The 23,202-nt window shown below is 44.5% G+C and overlaps 3 protein-coding genes across 3 annotated transcripts; all 3 read left to right on the top strand.

Annotated features, from left to right (window-relative positions):
* The first annotated feature begins 4,559 nt into the window (after window positions 1-4,559).
* On the top strand, window positions 4,560-5,822 carry LOC120105177. The gene has a single exon (XM_039117416.1). The coding sequence runs from the start codon at window positions 4,560-4,562 to the stop codon at window positions 5,820-5,822; it is 1,263 nt and encodes a 420-aa protein (XP_038973344.1).
* A 57-nt stretch (window positions 5,823-5,879) lies between these two features.
* On the top strand, window positions 5,880-10,217 carry LOC103706552. The gene is made up of 2 exons (XM_008790685.3): window positions 5,880-7,906; window positions 9,539-10,217. The coding sequence occupies exons 1-2, from the start codon at window positions 5,880-5,882 to the stop codon at window positions 10,215-10,217; spliced, it is 2,706 nt and encodes a 901-aa protein (XP_008788907.2).
* A 3,901-nt stretch (window positions 10,218-14,118) lies between these two features.
* On the top strand, window positions 14,119-15,776 carry LOC103706551 (fasciclin-like arabinogalactan protein 2). Its single transcript, XM_008790684.4, has one exon. The coding sequence runs from the start codon at window positions 14,240-14,242 to the stop codon at window positions 15,467-15,469; it is 1,230 nt and encodes a 409-aa protein (XP_008788906.4). The 5' UTR covers window positions 14,119-14,239; the 3' UTR covers window positions 15,470-15,776.
* The last annotated feature ends 7,426 nt before the right edge of the window (window positions 15,777-23,202 follow it).

Below are 23,202 nucleotides of genomic sequence, written 5' to 3'. Positions count from 1 at the left end.
TCACATCAATAGATCGACCCATGCTCTCTCTATCTTGTGCCATTCGACCTCTTTCTTTTCTATGATCTTTTTAAGCTCCTATAGAACTTCTTCTTAGGAAACTAATATGTCATAAATATGAGATTCTGAAGAAATGAAACATCACAAAAATAAAATATCTTTTTTTAAAAAAAATCAATTATTTACTAAAATATTTGTAATGATTGTTTGATTTTGTTATAATTTGCATGCTATGGATTGCATGGATTTTATGGTTAGAGCTTAATTTAGGATTCCAAGGGAAGGGAAGAGGCTAGATCTTTTACAAATAAATTAGTAGTGACTTGCGGGAAGGCTACCATTTCAAGTAGTAGAAGACCGACTCTTTAAAAAGGCAACAATGATTAAAAAATAAAAGAGTGTTATTTTAGATCAATAGCTAAGATAGTATCTAAAGGCACAACATGTTTTAAATTAGTTTCATGTGTGAGAGATGGGAATGTCTAAGAAGACTAGGATTGGATCATAACAAGTGTAGAAGTACTACTAAAATTTAGAAGGCCTTTAGGGATGAAATTGGAGAAGAGTAGTTAGAGTTGGCTTGGATTTTCTTGTAAGGGCAACATTTAGATTTTCTAGAAGGTTAGTGTGCGGATAAGCTTGATCACATGTTAAGAAGAGGATTAGCTAGAAGATGATGGATTGAAATCAGCATATATTGTTAGAATTGGTGGAAAGTTCAATGATATGGAGATAGATTTATGTTTTGTCGGCTATCAAGCAAAAAGGCGATCATCTATAGATTAATACGGCTATAAAACACCAAAATAGTTTCATAGCCAATGGATGGGGCTTTTTGAGGAGATATGAGACAAGCTTGTTGCAAGAGGAAATCAAAATTCTGTTTCCTACGACTACTTAGAATTAGTGTAAGAACCAAAACACAAGAGACTCTAAAAGGTAGTACCTTGTGAATGCTGAAATGATAATTCTCATAAAAGTTCATCATTTAAGGGATAGTAGGATGTAAAGACATGAATGATTATGCGGTACAAAGCGTAGGGTTGAACATATATGAGGGTATAGTTTGTTGATGTATATAGAGGTCTTAAAAGTGGTTAGGTTAGGATGCAAAGGTAGCTCATGCACATCTTTGTATGGTAAAAAGCCCTCAATGTAGTTCTTACCACCTTAAAAAAGAAACATAGAAAAAACCAATGAACATACTTGGACGACTCCTAATTAATTAAATTAGGCATGGGGATACTAGGGGGCATATCTTGACATGACATTCTAAGGATTGGCTATGAATGTCAACAACCCAAGTTTTAACCAGTTAATTTTAGCCCAAGGTTGTCCTATTTTGTAATCAAGTCAAGCTCGAGCTGCCCACAAACAACTCAATTAAGGGACACAATAAAAGCCTAAGGTCCCTCAAGCTTTTTATCACTATTATGTGGTAATATTCTGATCGAAATCGAAATACAACAGTTTATGCATACATTGTACTAATCTTTAGTAATTAGTTATAAAATAAAAATTTATTCATAAATAATAAATAATATCTTGAGCTTAGTCATGTTGAGCTTGGGATCTGGCTCTAACTTAGCTTGTCTAATATTGAGAGAGTCTAACTATAGTCGAAAACATAAACAGTTGTAGACTTGACAAAGAGATACAGGGGGGGCAAACTTAAAATTTGAGTTTGGGTAACATTATGAGTTTATCAAAGGGTCAATGGAAGAAAATATTCTTATCTACTTTCAATTACCAAGGCTAAAAGTTTCTTGACAAAAGTACATGGTAGATTTGAGTGGGCATTGATTTGGTAATCCAATGGTTTGAGTTGGCTTTGAATTGACCGTATTTTTAAGTGACCCAATGTATGGATCAAGTCCCAATGGACATTTCCATATCTTATTATGAAAGGTCATTTTTAATCAAGCAAAGAAGCATTTGTTCGTTTTTGGTTAGCGAGAAAGCTAACGGCTAGTTAGAGCGAGAAGCTCCAGCGAAGTGCGAGAAAGCTAACGGCTAGCCGGCGGCGTCTCATCGGCGCTTGGCTAGGCTCCTGCCTTCCGGTGTGGCATCCACGGCGGACGGGCGGGGCGGTGTGAAACACAGGAACGTGGGTTTTCCTTCTCTGCGAGTGCCCTCGGCTTCCGGTGGTCCTCGAGCGGCTGGGGGAAACCCTATGGACCGCAAAGGGAAGGCGCCGGCGGGGAAGTCGACGGAGCCGACGGGGAAGACGACGGAGGGAGCGGCTAGAGGCCCAGGTAAGTCCAACTCCTTTGGGCGCGGTGGGAACTCCGGCGCTTGGTCACGGCCGGGGCCGTGGGTTACTCAATGGCCCATGGCCGAGGAGGTGGAGCGGTTGAGCCGCCGCTTCCCGGACGTCCTCCGACTACCGGAGGAGCCGATAGCGGCGGCCCGGCTGAAATGGGAGGGGTGTGCTCTGTTGGCGCGTAGCTTTGGCCGCCGCGTCCCGGCGGAGTGGGTGGCCAAAGATGTGGCCGCCCGGGCAAAACTGAAGGACGTGGTGGCCGTCCCGCTCGCGGACGACCATCTCGCCCTCCGGTTCCGGTCGACGGAGGACCGCGACCGTGCCCTGAGCCAGGGCCCGTGGGTGGTGGCGGGGCAGCTCCTCGCCATGAGCCCTTGGGTCCCGGATTTCGAGCCGGACGCCGACACGGTGAAGACGGCTTTGGTATGGCTTCGACTGCCCCGCCTTCCGCCGGAGTATTGGTCGACTTCGACCATCCTCCACATTGCGGCAAGGGCGGGCCGGTCGATTGCGGTGGACGAAATCACCGAGCAACAGGGGGCTATGGGCTTTGCCCGGGTAAAGGTTGCTATCGACACCACGGCGCCCCTGTTGCCGGGGGTTTTGATCCAGGGAATCAAGAAGGTTCGCTGGCAGCCCTTTGTTTTTGAAAACGTGCCGGCGATCTGCCCCCGGTGTGGGCGCATGGGTCATGTGGATGTCGCCGCCTGTCGTTTTCCAGCGAAGGGCCGAGCCGCGGACGGCTCGTTCTCGGGGGCGGTGGACCCGGGGGGCGGGACAGATCAGTCGCCTCCGGCCACTGAGGAGGAGGACCAAGGGCCAGTCTTTGGCCCTTGGATGGTGGCGACACGGCGGAGAGCTCCACGGGAAAACCCTCCGCCGCGACCGGGGGAGACGATTGGGCCCGATAAGGGGTCTGGGTCGTCATCGACCCGGGTGCCACCCACGGCGGCCTGCCCGACCTCGCCGGCGTCACCGGCGGACACCGACGGTTGGCAGAAGCCAACGAAGGTCGCGCGCCGCCGGTCGCCGCTGGCCGGGGATGGGGACAGGGCGGCTCTGGACCTCCTAACAGGCCCCGTCCGGGTTGACTCGGTTGAACCGGTGGACCTGGGGCCGAGCTGGCGGGTCGACCAGATCGTCTCGGTCGACTCGGTCCTCCCACGGGCTGATCCTGGGCCCAGTGGGACGGACGTGGTACGGGCCCAAGCCCAAAAACGGCCCAGGCCCCCAGCGGGCCGCGGCCCACAAGGGGGCCCAGGTCTGCCTAACCAAGCCCCTGGGCAGGCCCAACGCGCACGGGCCCAGCGGGCTGGGCGCCGTGGACGTGGGCCGGCCCGCTTAATCGGCGCGCCCTGCGCCATCGGCGCGCCGTCCCCTGACGACGCGCCAGGCGCCGGCGGCGCGCCGATGGCTGCTGGCGCGCCCCGCACGGGGTCCGCGCCCGTTGCCGCGGGCGCGCCCAATGCTGAGGGCGCGCCTGTCACGGGGATCCTTCCCAGTGAGCAGGGCGCGAGCCCGTTTGAGCTGCAGGGCCTGCGGGCCCAATCTGCCATGGGGTCGCAGGCCCTGATGGCTCCGGCCTCTGGGGCTGGCCCGGAGGCCCGGGCAACCTGGGGTCTGGCGGGTGGGGGCCCTTTGGACTCTGCCCAGTCAGCCTCGGGTCCGGGGGACCTGTGTGTCCCGGCTTCCCCAGCCCAGGACGAGCTGACCCGGGCTGGGGGACCTGTGGCACCAGCGGGGCCCTTCCAGTTTAGCCCTCAGGTCGACGGCCAGGACCACCGCATGGAGGGTGCACCAAGTGAGCCGCGACTGTGGGGTGAGGTCGTGGGCCCTGGGGGGGCCCGGATGGAGTCTTTCGCTTCGGCACACCGGCTGCGGGGGTGCGGGAGGATGCTGACCCAGGCAGGTGCGTGGTGGGGGACCCCCCCACCCCACATGCGGTGGGGAGCATGACTGAGGCACCGCCACTAGGAGGGGGCACGGACCATTCTACTGCCGTGCAGCGTGTCAGGGCAGCAGTCATGGGGGTCATAGCCGTAGCTAGTGGCGAGGAGGGGCGAGACTGCCGGGGCGCCGAGCCTGAGGGTGGTTCCGTGACTCTGGGAGAGGATGGGTCTGAGGCCGACTATGTGGACTGTGACCCATGATGATACTTGCTTGGAACTGTAGGGGGGCGGCCAAGCCGTCCTTCATGTCTACTTTCAAACGACTAGTCCAGGTCCATAGTCCGGAGATATGTTTCCTATGTGAGACTCGATTATCTGGCGACGGGCTCAGCCGTTTGAGACGACGCATGGAGAGGGATTGGGAGACCTATGCAGTCGACTCCCAGGGGCTGTCGGGAGGCATCTTGGTTCTGTGGAGGCGGGGTGTGGGGACAGTTGATGTCTTCCACAACTGCTCCCAACAAGTAATCATGATAGTATCACGACCCGACGCTGCTCCATGGGTACTGTGTGGTGTGTACGCTAGCACGGACCATCGGGCTAGGAGAGTCCTCTGGCAGGAGATCACCAACCTGACCGCCCAGGGCACCCCGGCGGTAGCAATTGGTGATTTCAATTGTATCCAGAGCGCGAATGAGAAGCGGGGGGGAGCTGCTTTCACGGATCGAGTGGACAGGAGAGAGTTTCGAGACTTTGTGTCGCGGAACGGCCTAGTAGACTTGGGTTTCTCGGGACCACAGTTTACCTGGTGCAATAATCAGTTGGGCAGTGCTAGGATTTGGGAGCGATTAGATAGGGCTTTTGCGACCCCTGATTGGATCCTCCGTTTTCCCACAGGCCGAGTTAGTCATTTGCCACGGATTGCCTCGGACCACTGCCCACTGCTACTGTCCACCTCATCAGGCCCCACGCACCGCAGCCCCTTCCGCTTTGAGAAGGTCTGGCTGTCGTACCCCCAGTCTTGGGATATTGTTCGCGATGCGTGGCGGGCCCCGGTGCATGGCGATGCCATGCAACGGGTCTCCCGCAAACTTGAGCTGACCAAACGGCGCCTCCGCCGATGGAACCGTGAAGTTGTGGGCGATATCTTTCGGCGACTGGAGGGGGTTGAGACCTCGATCGCTGAGCTGCAGAGAAAGGAAGACCTAGGAGGCGTGCTTCCGGAGGACGATATGGCCGATCTCCGGGGACTTCTTGCGACTCACCACTCGCTACTACGGCAGCATGAGATTTTTTGGCGACAAAAATCTCGGGTGCAGTGGGTAAGCGAGGGTGATCGCAACACCAGGTTCTTTCATCGGTCGACGGTTATCCGGAGACTGAGGAGCATGATCCACTCACTGCGAGATGGATCTGGACATCGTGTGGAGGGCGAGCCTGCCATCCGGCAGGTCTTACTCGATTTTTTCTGTTCTAGATGGACGGAGGATGAGGAGGCCAGTGATGGGGTCCCCCCTCTGACGGTGGATGCAGGTATTTGTGATGCTGAGAGTGTATCTCTGACCCGGCAGGTGTCGGCACAGGAGGTACAGGAGGCAGTCTGGGCCTTGGCAGTGGACAAGGCCCCGGGACCTGACGGGTTTCCCCCCTTTTTCTTTCGGCAGTATTGAGGTATTATTCGACTCGCGGTGGTGGAGGCTATCCAGTGTTTCTTTGCCCACGCAGCTATGCCTGTGGACTGGAAGGCCACCTTCATCACACTAATACCTAAACGTCAAAATGCGGCTGAACCTTGTCACTTTAGGCCCATTAGCTTGTGCACAACCCTATACAAGGTTGTGGCAAGAATTATGGTAGGCAGAATGAAACCCCTCCTGCCTGGTATCATCAGCCAGGAGCAGGGGGCTTTTGTGGCCGGCAGGAATATTTCTCATAATGTCATGTTGGCCCAGGAAATGATGTGGGATCTCCGGCGAGCATCGAAGCGGCACAGCCTGATGGCAGTCAAGCTGGATATGGAGCGGGCTTACGACAGGATCAGGTGGAGCTTTCTTCAGCGGGCGCTGGAGGCATATGGCTTCCCCAGGCAGTGGATCGGCTGGGTTATGGGGTGTGTCCGGGAGCCAAGGTTTTCTATCTTGATCAACGGCACACCAACACCTTTCTTCGAGTCCTCCATAGGACTACGGCAGGGATGTCCCTTATCCCCTTATCTGTTTATTATCTGTGCTGATGTTTTATCTCGGTCTCTGCAGAGAGCGTGTGCCAGCCGGGAGCTGGAGGCTTATGTCCCAGCCACGGGGGCCCACCCTCTCACCCACTTACTCTTTGCTGATGATTGTCTTCTTATGGCCAGGGCACGGACTTCAGTGGCTCGGGTTCTTCGCCGGGTGGTGGCGGCCTACTGCGCGGCGTCCGGACAGAGAGTGAATTTTTCCAAATCTACCATCTCTTTCAGCCCCAGCACAGAGAGCGGAGTCAGACAGGAGATCAGAGGGATCCTGCAGATACCGGAGCAGGAGGGGACACTTACCTACTTAGGTGTGCCTACTATTGGCCGGAGGCTACGGGTGGTTGAGTGTTCCGGTTTGGTGCAGCGTGTTCAGAGCAGGCTGGAGGGTTGGAGGGCGTCTTCTTTATCCATGATGGGGAGAGTGACGATGGTCAGAGCGGTGCTGGGATCTATACCGGTGTATCTCATGGCCAACACAGTGGTTCCGAAGACGGTCCTGTTAAGGATCGAACGCCTTCTTCGGGATTTCCTGTGGGGGTCATACGGTGGAGGTCACGGCGTGCACCTGGTAGCTTGGGAGCAGGTTTGCCGTCCCACTAGTGAGGGTGGTCTGGGAGTGCAGTCCCTCATTGAGAGGCGCGAGGCGTTCATTGCTCGGCATGCGGCTCGGTTCATATTAGAGCCACACGGCTTCTGGAGTCAGGTGATGGCAGCCAGATATGGCCGAGGGGCTTTGGGGGTGGCACAGAGCGGTCGCCGAGTATCCTTCATGTGGCGTAAGATCGGAAGGTACCTGCCGTCAGTATCGGCACACATCAGGTGTTTGATTGGCGACGGCCGTAGTATTGATGTGACCGGCGACTCATGGGTGGACTCCCTGCCCCTGAGCAGTTGGCCGACTATGTTTGACACAGAGGCAGCTGAGGGGCTACGGGTGTGCGACCTCCTAGCACCAGGAGGTGTAGAGTGGGATGAGGCCAGACTCAGGCTATTATTCGGGGTACACCTATCTGCGAGGATTCGATCCCTCCCGTTACCAGGATGCGGGGGGCCAGATGTCAGGGTGTGGGGCACTTCGAGCCGGGCCAGTGTCAGGCTGAGAGACCTCACGCGCGCCATTCAGCCAGAGCACGAGCCGGGGCCAGATTGCACGTGGATTTGGAGATCCGGACTTCACCCGAGGGTAGCTCTCTTTCTATGGAAGGTGTTCTGGGACCGCCTTCCTACGAGAGCAGAGTTGAGCAGGCGTGGTTGGGGGGTCCCGGCTGAGTGCGGGACGTGTGGAGCTGAGGAGTCAGTGGACCACGTTATCTTCCAGTGTACATGGGCGAGGTCGACATGGCAGTGGGCAGGGATCCCGCAGGAGGCCCGGAGTGAGCGGCTACAGTTTCTCCGGGTGATACGGCAGTGGTTAGCCAGTTTACGGACCCGTGAGGAGGGCATTAGAGCTACTTGCACAGCACTTCAGATCTGGCTGGCAAGGAATGCCCGCACTCTCGGTGAGCGCAGGGTGTCGCCGAGGTTTGTGGCAGAGTTTGCTCGAGCACAGACCTCGGAGATCAGACCCGCCCCTCACTCAGACCGACCTTTGACAGCTCGGGACACCTGGGGTTCCCCCCTGCTTCGGCAGCTCCTCAGTTGGTGTTTTTCACCTGGGAGCCCCCACCCCCGAGCTTCCTCAAGGTCAACTTCGATGGATCGGTTTTGGATGGCGGCACGAGTGGCGGTGCAGGCTTTGTCATACGGGGCCCGCACTCCAGGTTAGTGGCCGCCGGTGGCTGTCAGTTGTTCGATATCTCAGTTCCTGGAGCTGAGCTGCGAGCAGCCTGGGCAGGCCTTCGACATGCGCGGGCAGTATTGCGAGCCAGCTCGATTATTCTGGAGGGTGACTCGGCCACTGTCGTCCGGTGGATACAGAGGGGGTTGAGGGGTGAGGGCACAGACCATCCCTTGATTCGCGATATTGTGATGATGTGTGAGGAGGGGGCCTTTCTGGCCAAGCATGTATTCAGGGAGGCCAATGGGGCAGCCGATTGGGTGGCTGCCCATGCGGCCCACCACTCGGGGTATGCCCTGTGGTCGGGGGAGGCGGAGTTGCCTTTGGCACTCCGCGAGATTTTGTATTTTGATCTTATTGGGTGTATTCATACCCGTACTGTATGAAGTATCCGTTTCAGCAAAAAAAAAAAAAAAAAAAAAAGAAGCATTTGTTCCTGAGGTACATATAGTAAGTATAAAGTCATGAAATATTAAAATTATCTTCCAGGGAATGGGAAGAAATCAAGTAACGAAGAACTTGCTCCCAGGGGTACACATAACAAGCATAAAATCAGAAAATATAAAAACTATCTTATGGAGAATGGGAAGAAAATCGGTTCAAATGTAAGCAAAGCATACATAGCTTCATGCAATATGTCTTCTGTTTTGTTTTAACAACTAGGACTTGAGAAATCTCGACCAAAATCCGAGTCAGGATGTGATTTTGAACCCAAAACCTTGATACTAACCACAAAAACTTTGTTTGTTTCACTAGCTGACGCCCTCAACAATATATCTTCTTTTTGAATAGAGAAAAATATAAATTACATAAAATGACAATGTAGATAGAATATGATGGACTCTATGCACAATGCACTGTCAATGTAGTAATTAAGCTTTTATTACTTAAAAGAATTATACTTTAAATATGTTAGGAACACAAGACATGTCAACATAGCTTTCCTCTCATTATTCTTTTTTAGAGAAATACAACAAAATATTGCCACTAGTCTTATTTTACTTTTTATTTTGATCTTTTGCTCCTTCATCCATTTTATTTATTTATTCGCCATTCCTTTTCCTTTCATAGTCAACGAAGTTCTCTCCCCACCTCATGACTCTCTAATCCACAAGCACCGATCAATGAACTAAGACCCTTCCAACCCGTGCGCCATTTTGGGTGGACCACCAATGCTTGAACCTCCCTATTACCGGTCCCACCTATAGCCTTGCTTCTGGCCTTCCCCTCCAACGGTTGAATTCTCCGAATTCCTCGCCCTCCCTCCTCTTATAAATCCCCTTCCCATCTCCCTCCCCCATTCGCCCCAAATCACCATCCTTACTCTTTCTTTGGTTTTCTCTTTTTTTCCCTTTTGGTCCTTATCTCTTACAAAGAAAAATGAATCACGCTCTCGTGTTTGTTGTCCTCCTCTTGGCCTCGGCCACCCTCTGTGCTACGGCCGAGACCGAGGCCCCAACCTCATCACCAACCGAGTCCTCCAACAAGTCCTCAACACCAGCCACCACCCCATCCAAGGCTCCAACCTCCTCCCCCAAAAAGGCCTCTGCCCCCTCTCCAGCTGAGGATGATGACGATGACATCCCTGATGACAATGACATCACCAACGAGTCTCCAGCCTCCTCCCCTTCAAAATCTCCAGCCTCCTCCCCTTCCAAGGCCCCTGCCTCATCTCCTTCCAAGTCCTCCGCCTCCTCTCCTTCCAAGTCCCCCGCCTCCTCCCCTTCCAAGTCCCCTGCCTCCTCCCCCTCCAAGTCCCCATCCTTAGCTCCCTCTGCCAAAACGCCGACTACCTCCCCAAAGAACACCTCCTCTCATGTCTCCCCCAACTTAGCCCCATCACCACCCGATGATGATGATATTCCTAATGACAGTGATGCGAGCCCTGCACCATCGACTACTGCCGATGTTTCGAGCACCCCTCCTGCACCAGAAGCTTCCCCGGCCGCAGCTCCTGATGTAAGCGATAATAATGATTCCGGTGCTGTGAGCCTCATCAGCAAAGCTATCTTTGGAGGGATTGTCGCTGCTTTGATGGCCATCGCTGCTTTCTAAATTAACTTGGAGATCTAATGACCACCGATTAAAATGAGATTTTATTGTCAAAAATTTTCGAAATAAATTGGTGGGTTGCTGTGTGCATTCCTTTTTCTTGATGTATTAGCTTTGATTTGTAATCTCTGGGGCCATATTAATATGATTGAACTTTTCTCAATAAAGGAAAGCTTTAAAATGTATTTTCACTTTAAGGTCGCCTTTCATTATCTTTATGAAAGTTGATTAATGATATTGATGACCAATATTTTTTCTCAGAAGAGAAAAGGAAAGGAAATGATTAAAATAATGGTTATTTAGGTGCTATAATGGATGCATACGCGTGTTCTGATGATGATGATGGTGACGACTTGATTGGAAATAAGAGACTTCGTCCCTTCAAAATTCTTACGCCTCCCTGTAGGCAAGGCTATGCTTGGACGTGCACCGAATAAAGTGCCCATGCAAGGCCTTGGAATGGTTATCCATGCATGACCACATCAGTACGTAGCATAAAATCAACAAAGAATTGTTTAGGATTGAAAAAAAAAATGCAATAAGAATTATAATGCAATTGCGTTCCAAGGTAGGAAATCTTACAACAGTGACAAAGATACTCAATGTAAAATATTACGCCCCTTAGATGCTGCTCGGTTTTCGTTTTATAAAAAATATTCTCAGAAAATTAGAATTTTGTACATGCATGACCTGGAATCCCATGTCTCCAATACAATAAATCTATTTTTTTCTTGGCTTTGTGAGATATCTGGATTATCTAAACCCGCTACCAAAAAACTTTTCCTAATGAAAATTCTCATAAATTTTTGCATATTTCGGTTTAAAAAAAATATGTTACCGAAAGACAAAATCAAACAGCACCTTAAGGTATGCTAGAAGTTAGATGTGGAGGAGATATTAATGAAAGCGGAAGATGTGATAAAGAAGGAAATAGACAAGTCAAGATTGAGATGGAAGATAGATAAACTTAAGGCAGAGATAGCAGGTGGTACAAGTAAGGAATTGCCACAAACTTTGCTAAAGGAGATTAGAGGAGTTGCTTCTGTAATGGATACGACAGACTTGTAGATTGCAACTGCAGTGAGATACTGCTAGTATAGAAAACAATTGGTGCTGGTAGCCCCAGGGAATGTAGTATAATTAATTCTTGTTAGACCTAGTGCTGTTTATGGATATCTATAATAGCTTGAGATTTTTTTTTTTATCCATCTTTTATCTTTGATATTTTTCTCTATGATGCTGAACTTAATTGAGATTGATTTAGGAATTATAGATACAATTTTTGGTCTATCTTCATGGATTTACTGTGGAAGCCTCAGGTTGCTATGTGCAGTTATTTTCCTGATATTGTGAATCAAGTCCAAGTTGCTTGTTGTTAAGTATGGATCTCATGGCAGGTACAGTGTAATGTCCTGTCTGAGTTACAAAGATTCAGAAAGAGATTTATGTATCTTCTCACTTGGAATACATTGAATCTCCTCATTTCAGATTACAGCATTGGAAATGCTTGCTGTTCATAGTTCTACACCCTTAGCAGCGTTGCCATTGATGTACTGAGAGTTTCTTCGATCTGCGAGGAAAGATGTCACCAAGCTCTTACCATGCATTCTATGAGTTCAATGCTTGTCCATTCACAGCTCTACAGCCTTGTCAAAAGTGGTGCCATTGGTTTGATCGAGAGTTTCTTTAATCCGGGAGGAAAGATGTCCACATTCTGTTGTTAATTAAGTTCAGTTCTGTGAGGACAGTTCTTATCCATGAGAATTAAGAGGGTGGCGGGCCATCAAGAAGATTGTAATATGTATCTATTTAAGAGCAATCTCCTGCTTGCATCAATGAAAACGATCCAACTTTTTGTTTCTTCTCGTTCTTGCTGATTGCTTACAATAAATGCCTCAGGTTATCACACATACAAAACCAAATAGGCTTTTAAGTAGAGCCTTCCTTTGCTTTGGGTCCACCTCTTTCCATCCTTTCTACGTGTTTTTGGTCATGAGCTAGGGACAAGATTGTAACTTTCGATTCATCTTTTTTTTTTTTCATGTAGATCCACCATCAAATCGTACAATAATTACCTCAAGATCTGCACAAATAGATGAACAGGTAAATTCTAAGTATTTGAGGTCTATACAGAGCGCAATCCTACGGGGTGGCATCCCCGAAGAAGATCTTCACAAACCGAATCCCATAAGCCATTTGCATCATGTAGACTCTCATTATATGCTTCAACATTTACCTACTCATAGTGCTCATATGTAACTGGTGGCATGCCATTGGCTATAGTAAAATGAAACACAAATTTACAAATATATAGAAGGATGAATGGATTCTACTGGCATATTGAAATATATTAAGGTCTCCCGAACATGGGAGACGAAGTATATGTTTAGCGAATTCGACGGCCGTGATGTTCAGGACAAAATAAAATGGAAAATTCCAACTTTATCAAGATCCACCGATCTAGGGTTCAGCTTTTGGATTTTTGCGGCACTCATTCAGCGGAGGATCCCGACCGTCGAATTTGGACCAAGCCTCCAGATTAAACGCCGCAATCTAAGCGCCCTTAGTTTCGGTGGATCGTTTGCCCCGAGGTTTGAGGCACCGCCCGATCGCCGTACACGTGGAGCAGGAGCAGTCCACCGACAGAATGGAGAGCTTCTGGAGCACGTGGCCCCCCACGGACGACGCCCCTTGCGGAGGTCACGACTCTCGCCCCTTCCACTAATTATCCTGCCCTCCATCTTCGATCGAACTACGATATTGCCCTCGGTGCTTCAAAGTTGAGGGACGGGGTGCTTTTGGTAGCCTACCTTGCTTTGCGGTGAGAAGATGCCGAAAGCACGTGCTCCCTCCATGCTGCTCCTTCTCGTTTGACTTGGATGAAGACCATGTTATTAGTATTTTAATCACACAACTTCCCTCCTTATTAATGTTTTAACCTAAAAACTTGATGGTGCCGATTAAAAAAAAAACTTGAAGGCATCCTTGTGCACATGGAAAATACCAAAAAAAAAAAAAAAAAAGAATGAGACGAGTTGAATAGTAGATTGTCTTGATTTTCCGTTCTTAAGAGAGACTCGACTATAGTGATTGACTGGATACGGAAAAAGAGATAGAAGGGGATGGGAGTCTCCTGCTTTGCAACATCCATTTGATGTTGAAAGATTAGCATCTTTCAGGCAGTGCACGTATATCGGAAGACGAATAGAACTGCAGACTGAGTTACTTTTTATGCTGCGCAGCTCCGAAGAGCTACGTTGGCCACATCAGATGGCTCCCTCGCATTTGTGCCAAATTGTAGCACTTGATTCTACTGACTGCTCCTACACTGGAGTAGAATAAGCAGTTGTTGTATTAAAAAATATATATATACTAGATTGCCACTAGTTATTTATATTAAATTTTTATATTTAATTTTTATATGAGACAATGATTATTTTTGAATATCAATAAAGCATTAAAATTATAATTAAATTTAACATATTGTCTCATTAATCACAAATTACATAGAGAAAATGTAACTTTCAGCATGATTTTTCTAATTTGTAAGATGTAAAAAGATCTTGTATTATTAGTCTTAAGTAAGCCGCAAGTAAATAGCAAAAATATGAATAAATATGGATTGGTTTATTTAAAAAAAATAATTCAGAAAATTATCCAATTTAGGAAAAGTTAAAGTAATTTAAAATTTTCTGAATAATCTCATAAACATTGCTATCACTTTTCTTTTCACAGAGTAAATTTGAACCCGCGAGATGGTGCGGGAATGTGCTCTGAAATAAACTACTGATGAGTAAATTGAAAGCTAATGGCACGGTATGTAATAATATGGAAGACTGAGGTTTATCGGTTATTGATTCCTTGCTGCACCTCCACCTCTCCGGTGACCAGTATCCGGTCTCCACTACTTGAGTACCACCTGCTTCCTTCTCTCTCACATACTCTTATCCGCCTCCTCCTGCTATCCACACCGGATCTCCGCTATCCCGGATATCTGCGGGCCGGGGCAACGAATAACCGTGACAATGCAGAACGTCTTATCCCTCGGCGTCCTCTTCCTCCTCTTCTCAGGCTGCCTCGCCGTGTCCCGCGAGCACAACATCACCAAGATCCTCGCCGAGCACCCGGAGTTCTCGACGTTCAACCACTACCTCACCGCCACCCACCTCGCCGGCGAGATCAACCGCCGGAAGACCATCACCGTTCTAGCCGTCAGCAACACCGGCATGGCGCCCCTCCTCGCCAAGCACCTCCCCCTCTACACTCTCAAGAACGTCCTCTCCCTCCACGTCCTAGTCGACTACTTCGGCGCCAAGAAGCTCCACCAGATTAACGGCGGCACCGCCGCCTCGTCCACCCTCTTCCAGGCCACCGGCGCCGCCTCCGGCACCGCTGGCTTCGTTAACATCACCAACCACCGCGCTGGCCGCGTCTCCTTCGCCGCCGAGGACGTCGGCGACGCTCCCCCGGTCAACTTCGTCAAGTCCATCAAGGAAATCCCCTACGACCTCGCCGTCATCCAGATCAGCTCCGTCCTGTCCTCGCCGGAAGCCGAGGCCCCCACGCCGGCGCCCGCGCAGGTCAACCTCACCACCCTCATGTCCAAGAAGGGCTGCAAGACCTTCGCCGATCTACTCGTCGCCACCGGCGACGCCGAGAAGACCTTCGAGAGCAACGTCGGAGGCGGATTGACGGTCTTCTGCCCGATCGACCAGGCCATGAAGGCGTTCATGCCCAAATTCAAGAACCTCACCGCCGACGGCAAGCTCTCGGTGCTACTCTACCACGGGATCCCGGTCTACAACTCGATCCAGATGCTCAAATCCAACAACGGCGTCGTCAATACCCTGGCGACGGACGGGAGCACCAAGAACTATAATTTCACCGTCCAGAACGACGGCGAGGTGGTGACGCTGAAGACGAGGGTCACGGTGGCGACGATCACGGGGACGCTCATCGACGAGGACCCGCTGGCGGTGTACACCATCGACCAGGTGCTGGAGCCGCGGGAGCTGTTCAAGCCGGAGAAGACCAAGGCCCCGGCGCCGGCGCCGGCTCCGGTGGCGGAGGCGCCGACCAAATCGAGGAAGCGCCACCATGCTTCGCCGCCCGCGCCGGCAGGGCCAGGGGAGGCGCCGGCGGCGGATAATCAGAAGGCCGCGGATGATGAGAGCGCCGCCGGCGCGAGGGCACGTGCCGGGCCGTGGATCGTGGCCGCCGCGGCGGTAGGAGCGGCGGTCCTTATGGTGGCTTAAAATTCTCTTTTTTTTATTCCTAGCTATTATTCTCTTTCTGTATTTGATTGGGAGGGAATAACAGAGCGAACTGCCTCAGTTTATTTGCTTTTTGGGGTTTTATTTTTGGTTTATTTGATTCGCACTTAAAAAAAAATCCTGTTAGTGCTTTCTTGTTCGATGCTTGGATTGTCCAAAACCCCAAATTGATGTATCCTTTTACTTTTCCTTTTTTTTTTCTTGTTAAAGATCTTTTGTCATTAAGAGTGGCAGTATTAAGGGTGAAGGAGTGCATGGACTGTGTTCATGTAGTGGCCTTTTTCTTTTCTTGGGGTTCAAAAACTTTGATGCTTGCAAATTTTATAGAAAATAAAAAAAGGACATAATTTAAAATATATTGTGAAAAAGAAAAGCTATGCTCACACTTAATTTCAATTGCATTCAAGAAAGTCTTTCATTTTAGGAAGGAAATTTGGTAAATTTTGGTCCCACTAAAGGTTGATTTTAACAATGGATTTGTGAGATCCTGGTTTATTCGGATATGAATGAGAAAGGTGGAGTAGTTGTGGATGTAGCTGGAGAGCCAACAAAATCTGGCTCTACTGTTTGGTTTGGGATTGATATGTGACTCATTGCACATGGGGGTGGGGGCTCCATGGAGAGAGCCACATGCTTCCATTTGAGAAACAAAGAATTCAAGTGAGATGGGCCCTCCTTAGTGGAAGGGAGAGTCCCTACTTGTACTATTTTGAGGGTGTAGGGGTACACCAAATCTGCCACCTTTTGGATGCAAATATTTCTTACTTTGTCCATCTATTTGCTAGGGTTTCTTGTTGTTATTCTTCTTTTCTCGATATTCTGTCAATTTAATCAATGACCCCGTAGCGATTTGTGTTAAAAGATTGCTTGAGTGATGTCTGCCAAGCATGCATAAAAAGCTTTCCGCTTGATTATCACATTACTCGTGTTGTTGTAACCTTGTTATAATCATGATTAATAGCATTAATGGACCTTCGTCGACAATGATACTTGTTTGGTGACATGAACACTTTATTGTATGGCCCAACTTTTTGTGACATAAGCAACTCTAATCTTTCAATGCTGCAAATTTTGACCTAATGGTACAAATCAATAGTCCACATGTTTTGTGATGCGAAGAAAGTTGCGCAGGCAAATAATTATGAAACCATGACATCGAATACTAGCTAGGGTTTTGGATAAACTATTGCATCTAAGAAATAATGTAATATCATAAGGGTGAGCCATATATTTATATGTCGAGATCTGAGATTCATACTTTGTATATCATCCTATTTGTAATATTTTGTACATTTTTAACTATACAGTAGTGAGGTAGGAAGGTTTTCCATGTATAATGTGGGACCCTTCGATATCTTAGATAGGGTTGGAGAGGTAGCCTATCATTTGGCTCTTCTACCAACTTTAGTAGAGGTGCATGATATTACATGTTGAGAAAATATATGCCGGATCTTAGTCATGTGGTGAGGTTCAAACCCTGTAGCGTACTTATGAGATCTCTTATGATGAACAACCTATCAAGATTGTAGATAAAAATGATCAAGTTTTGAGATGGCGCACCATACCATATGTAAAAGTCCAATGAAGCAACCATACCGAAAGAGAGGTCACTTGGGAGCTTGAAGACGAAATGAGGTCTAGATATCCTTAAATGTTTCAAGGCTCGAGTATGCCTTAAATTTCAAGGACGAAATTTCTTTTAGAAGGTTAGAATATAACATAACTAGAGAATACCCTATCAATACCTATCACAGTTAAAGGGAGGATAACTATTATTAATCTATTTAACATGCATCAGTTTATGAAGGCGTTTCATATATGAGATAACCATCAATAAATAAAATGAGATGAGGTTACCTACCACAACTGCATTGGATGTCTATGCATCCTATTTGGTCAGAGCATAGACGCAGGCCTAGGTCTTGGGTCATTACTTTCCTCCATGATCTTGCCCCGAGGGAGTATCTTGTCTGGATCGAAAATCCTGACCAGCAGAGAGAGTTTGAGAGGGTGGAGGCTTCGGAGTAGTCTAGATTGTCCGGCTATACCGCCCACTTCTATGTTGAAGATAATCCATAGCTTTGTGGCCTCGCCGACCACACTCAAGACAATGTTGAGGTAGAAAGATTTCCTATAATATTCTTTTTTTCTATTTATTTTTTAAAATTTAAAATTTAAAATTTTTTAAATTATGCATTCTTGATATGGGCTGAGATGAAAATGCTGCCAACTGAAGGAATTATAGCAGCTAAAAAATAATATAATATGAGAATAGGATGAGTCATATTCTGTATGTCAAGATCTGAAACTACTCTGAACGTCATCATGGACTTTGGGCATTATATTCTCTCGTACTGAAACTTGGTCCTGGCCTTCCCCTGTAGCCATGTAATCTTTCTCGATCCACAGCCAAGGCCACAATTGAAGTGGCCAAAGAGAAAGGAATAATGTTTTTTGGGGAGGCAATCCAATCAGCTTTTGTAATATGTAAAAAATTGCATTTTGACTTATCTATAATTGGATTATAATTGCACTACCCTGGTCTTAATTCCAGAAAAAAATCCAAGTGAACTTTCAAAACTATAATTAGAACGTAAAAGGAATAGGGAGAAAAACCCTTTTTCTTTTGAAATAAAAAATACGACCATGCTTGATAATCTCTAGGTTCAACTCATGCTTCATATTAAACTATGCTTACAATATCATGGTCTTGTTCAAATATGAACTTTATGGCATACTTCATCAGTTTTGTCAAGATTAGCTCTAGCTTTAAGTTTAAAACAGAAACTTAAATCTAGCATGACTGATTAATCCATCCGAGTTGGTGGGAGTTTTTCCTTTTATTAAAATACATTGTTCAGTGTTGCTCTGTGGTCTCTCTTCTACGTTAAGATGTTTTACCGAATCTTATAATTGATTAGGTTCTACATTAATTTGGATATGAATCAATTTAGAACATAATCAAATACTAGATGAGGTAAAACATTTTTTCTTTTCTTCTTCTTTTTTTTTTTAACTTCTAAAAAAAAATTCATATCCATCGATATTCCCTTGTGTAACAAACATGCATCATGTACGGTGCATGTGCAGCACCACATAGTATTGTGCAACCATGGATAGCCGCTATTAAGAGATGGACGTCCATCAAACAAGACAATCTATGAGCGCATGCCGTGTTGTTTGATGGCTATCCACCTTCTGATAGGGGGGGGGGAATTTGGATGGAGAAACAACAAAAAGAGTAACCATTTTTAAAAGGCGAAGTCCCCACATTTATGTACGACTCTACTGTATGGCGATGATCATATGCCTCCGTTCTTATTTACATCATTAACCGTGCTTTTGCTAGGATTTGCATTTTTTCCGTTGTTGCCACTAATGGTTATGATTGTTAGAAATGGTATCTTTCTGTGTCTAAGTGATTGCAAGAGTGACTTGTGTTCAATGCGAAAGCCTCTTTTTGAGTACTCTTACTCCTTTCATGTAACATATCAAAATTATTGGACCAATGGGTCATCAAGACTGCCACATGGTTCCAAGCCCCATAAACTTGAAGTAAACTTTGATGGTCCGCAAAAGCCAACCCACTTTATGATGCTAAATCTACTTGGGCTTTCACTTCAATCACTAAAAAGAAAAAGAACAAATGCTACCAAAAAAGAAAAAAAAAAGAAATTAAAAAAATAAGCATGCCAAGGATGAATTTTGGCTGCACATTAGAACTTATGACTTTTTGGTAGATATGGTCACAATTGATAATTCATAGATTTGAATCATACTAGCAACCCGTACATACAATGCATGTTAATATAAAATAAAAAATAAAAATAAGTGCTGTGATAAACATGGATTAGATAATGAGTTTTTAAAATTTTACTAGAGTCCAATTGATCGGGGGCATAGATAAGAGATGGATAAAAGTTTTTCCTTTTAAATAAAATCCAACTGTGTAGAAATGTCTAACCCATGTGGGCATATGTCGAGTCCCACATTATTTGTGCATTGATAGATCCTGGGTACTTAGATACAAGGGCATATGTTTAGTCCTACATTATTTGTACTTGGGGATATCTTGAATAGTTATGCAGGACCAAAGAATATGAATAATAACTTCTGGCTAGCTTTTTGGATGAAGTCTTAGGTAATTACATGTCAAAGTGGAGATAGTCCATAGCCTAAGTGGACTAAGATGAGATCCTAAGTCATGACAAATAAAGACAAAGGAATAAATACCGAGGAATCCAATATTGGTATCAACTTTGGTTAATATGTTTAGGATTGATTTTATTGGAATTAGAGAACTCGGTCAATTTTGATAAGAACTGTTGGTTGAGTAGCCTCTGCCTTGGAGTTCAATAGTTATTAGTCGTTTCATAGCTGCTCTAGCACATGGAGAAAATAGGCTTCAACTATTTGGCATATATACTAAAGATTAAGTTGGCATCTGGTGACAAAACTGAGGTTTTTTCAAAGGAAGGCACAAGCAAAGTCTTGAATAGACTGATCGAAAGCTTGTGCACTCCATATCAGGTAAGAGCCTTGACAAAAGGGAGTGATGATTAATGGTGACAATGGAAAACAGCAAGCAACAGAGAATGGCACCATGTTGAAGCAATAATGACCAAACTTGATTCTGTAGCACCAAAATCAAATGAGTTGGAGATCTGAATAATCGACAACTTGATAAAAAGTTTGGGAACTCAACATCAGATCTGAACTTTTTTTAATTCATTAGGAAATAACATCTAAGACATCATTAAGAAGATTTCTGATTTAGAAAAGTAGTCATTGATTCCCCTTTCAAATATCATATCAGAACTTTTATTTTGCCTAAGCAGAAGAAAGGAATTAAAGTGTCATAAGCTACAAGAAAGAATTAAAAATCTACCTTAGAAACCTATTGGAAGTTACCTAAATTTAGTTTCTATTAGAGAATCAACAAAAAATAAGGCATCACTAATGTCAAGGATGCGTTCAAATGGCTACTCATACAACTACTCAGAAATTTTCAAAAAGTAAAGCAAGAATTCTTTCCACAATTATCAAATATTTGAAAGGAAATTCAAGAAATATCAACAAAACTATCATGGATTTACATCTATAGTAGATGATGCTTGCTTGCACAGATTTTGGTCAATAATTATTAAAGCACTGCTATCACTGCATGGTCACTAATTGTCAAGTGGACCTTCTGGCAAGACATATGAAAAAGGTCAAGATGTATATAAATTTTCCTAGATTCAAATTTTCAAAATGTTTTTTTCCCTTCAATTCAAAGTTTAACCTATTCAAGCTTTGGAGATGTCTCATGTTTATACTGATTTTACACCTATAGAAGTTGATAGAATAACAACATAACCATGATGTTATACAAAATCATGAAGAAACAATATTTCAATATGCCAAAGTAATCTGCATTTGAGATGAAGGATTGTCTATTGCTTATAGTTTGATTTTCACTAATAGGAGAGATTTCTGAAATGTTCACAAAGTTACAAAGTTACAAAGTTGTATGCATGTAACATTGCTCAAATGAATGCTAAAAATATCAACTCCTAAGAAGCATGTGGAAGTTCATGTCATTGAAGCAAGTCGTTTAAAAGAGTTAGTATTCATGCATAGTTTTCAATTAATTTATTTATTTGAAAGCTGTTCAAATGATCCTTTAGACTAAAATAATTTATTCAATCAGGAGGGAAAAAAAACATCTATGCCCATATCATATTGCTCTGCATGTGTTAAACTTATTTTATCATACCATCTAATAGCATAAGATGATGGTTATTTAACATTTTATGTACGTTTGTATTACACTATATCATTGCACACTTTTGTTAAATAGATACAATAATCTGTACTCAATAAAAAAAGAATATAATTTAAAAATATTAAAGTCAATGTTTAACTTAGTCTTGGCCAAGTTTAGATAAAATATTATAGAATTTTTATTAATAAAATATGAATTATCTGATTTTATTATAGAAAAGTAATGTTACAAGGCCCAAGTGCTACATGAAGAAAGAACGCAAAAAATGGTAACTCTTTTTTGTTAAATTTTATTCCCACCCAATAATAATAAAATTTTTATTAGCCTTGAAATACCTTTTTAGCCCATAAATTTTCACTATCATTATGCTATATTGATTGCTTCGAAGTTTTTAATATTTTATAAGGTACTTTTCTCAAAGAAAAAAGAATCAAATGGTGATTATAGATATGTGTTGCTAAGACTATATGATATATAAATTCCATCATAAGTTATAGTATTTATATAATATTATTTGCTTGGTGTAATAAACATGTCAAATGATTCTAGGGTATCTACTTGATTAATTTTCATATCATTTAGAAAATTTATATTTTCAACAATTATATTAAAAAATTGAGAAGAATAAATATACATTCTAAATTCAGATACAAGTTTGAATAGGAAGAAAATAAAATTATATTTTATTCTGTTGAGTCCATCATCAAAAGTTCAAACATATGAAGTAAGAGAATATTAAGATCTTATAATTATCGCTAGATACATTACACTTACATATATCTAATAGTCTCAATCAACATTAAAAATCTCAAATTTATAAATAGCCTAAAATATGCTCATAGCATATTTTACGGATTCTTATTGTAGTACTAAAATGCATAGTCAATTATCAGTTTTAGTATTACAACGCATAATTTTGAGACATGAATTATAAAGATAGTAATATAAGCGTAAGGTTTAATCAATTTGTGAGGAAAAAATATGAAAAAAGTATTATAATTTAGACATAAAAATATATATCATATTTAATATAGTGGTTGATGTACCTCATTAAGGCTACAAATTGTATTAGTAAATTTTTTCAAGCAATAGATTAGTAAAACACAAATGACAAATCTTGTCCAAATTATTTAAGTTAGCTTATCATAAATAATAAGAGGTAATTAAAAGTATGTCATCAAATTCTGTCCAAATTCATCATAAATTGTAAGAAGTAATTAAAAGTATGTTATCTCGAAGACTAGGATGATCTTGGAGTAAGGGTAGAGTTGAACATAGGTCTTTTGTATCAAGCTTTATCAAGTCAACTAGTTAGCACCCTATAATTAAAAGTATATTATTGATTTTTCGAAGGATTGTTCAAGTGAAATGAGTGTTGTATTTATATATATATATATATATATTCTAAACAATGATTATAGCCTATATGCATGGGTATGCAAAAATTAAAAACCCTTTTAGTTTGCAGTATAAATAAAGCCATTATTGAACATACAATGTTCAAGTATCACTCTCCATTTCATTCTTCTTGATGATGGTACCAAATTAAAATTCCCTAAAGTAGAATCAAGTAAAATAAGAACAATTAACATGACAACTCAAATATTTAATTGTCAAGTTATGGGAACATCCCAAAAGGGCAAAATAAGAAAAAATATTTTCATGATTAACATAGGTAGCTAGCCTATCAATCTATTTCATAATCTATTTTCATAATTCATTCATTATGTCTTCTTCCTCTAGTACCAGCCATACCAGCTCCCAGTTTTTGATCCCCAACTCAGCTTCCTCTAATGCATGTTGAACTAGTTGTCATAGGGCCAATTTTTTTTTAAAAAAAAACATATCAAGCAAAACTCGATGCCAACGAAGATCAGATGAAGAAACAAAATTACATATATGCAGGCAGAAAAATGAAATGCATTGATTTCCTTGAGAAAGAGATGAT

The sequence above is a fragment of the Phoenix dactylifera genome, unplaced genomic scaffold (genome assembly GCF_009389715.1).
Source record: "Phoenix dactylifera cultivar Barhee BC4 unplaced genomic scaffold, palm_55x_up_171113_PBpolish2nd_filt_p 000217F, whole genome shotgun sequence".
Lineage (NCBI taxonomy): Eukaryota > Viridiplantae > Streptophyta > Magnoliopsida > Arecales > Arecaceae > Phoenix > Phoenix dactylifera.
Note: the sequence above shows the minus strand (reverse complement) of the source record. Positions and strands in the feature narration are given on the sequence as shown.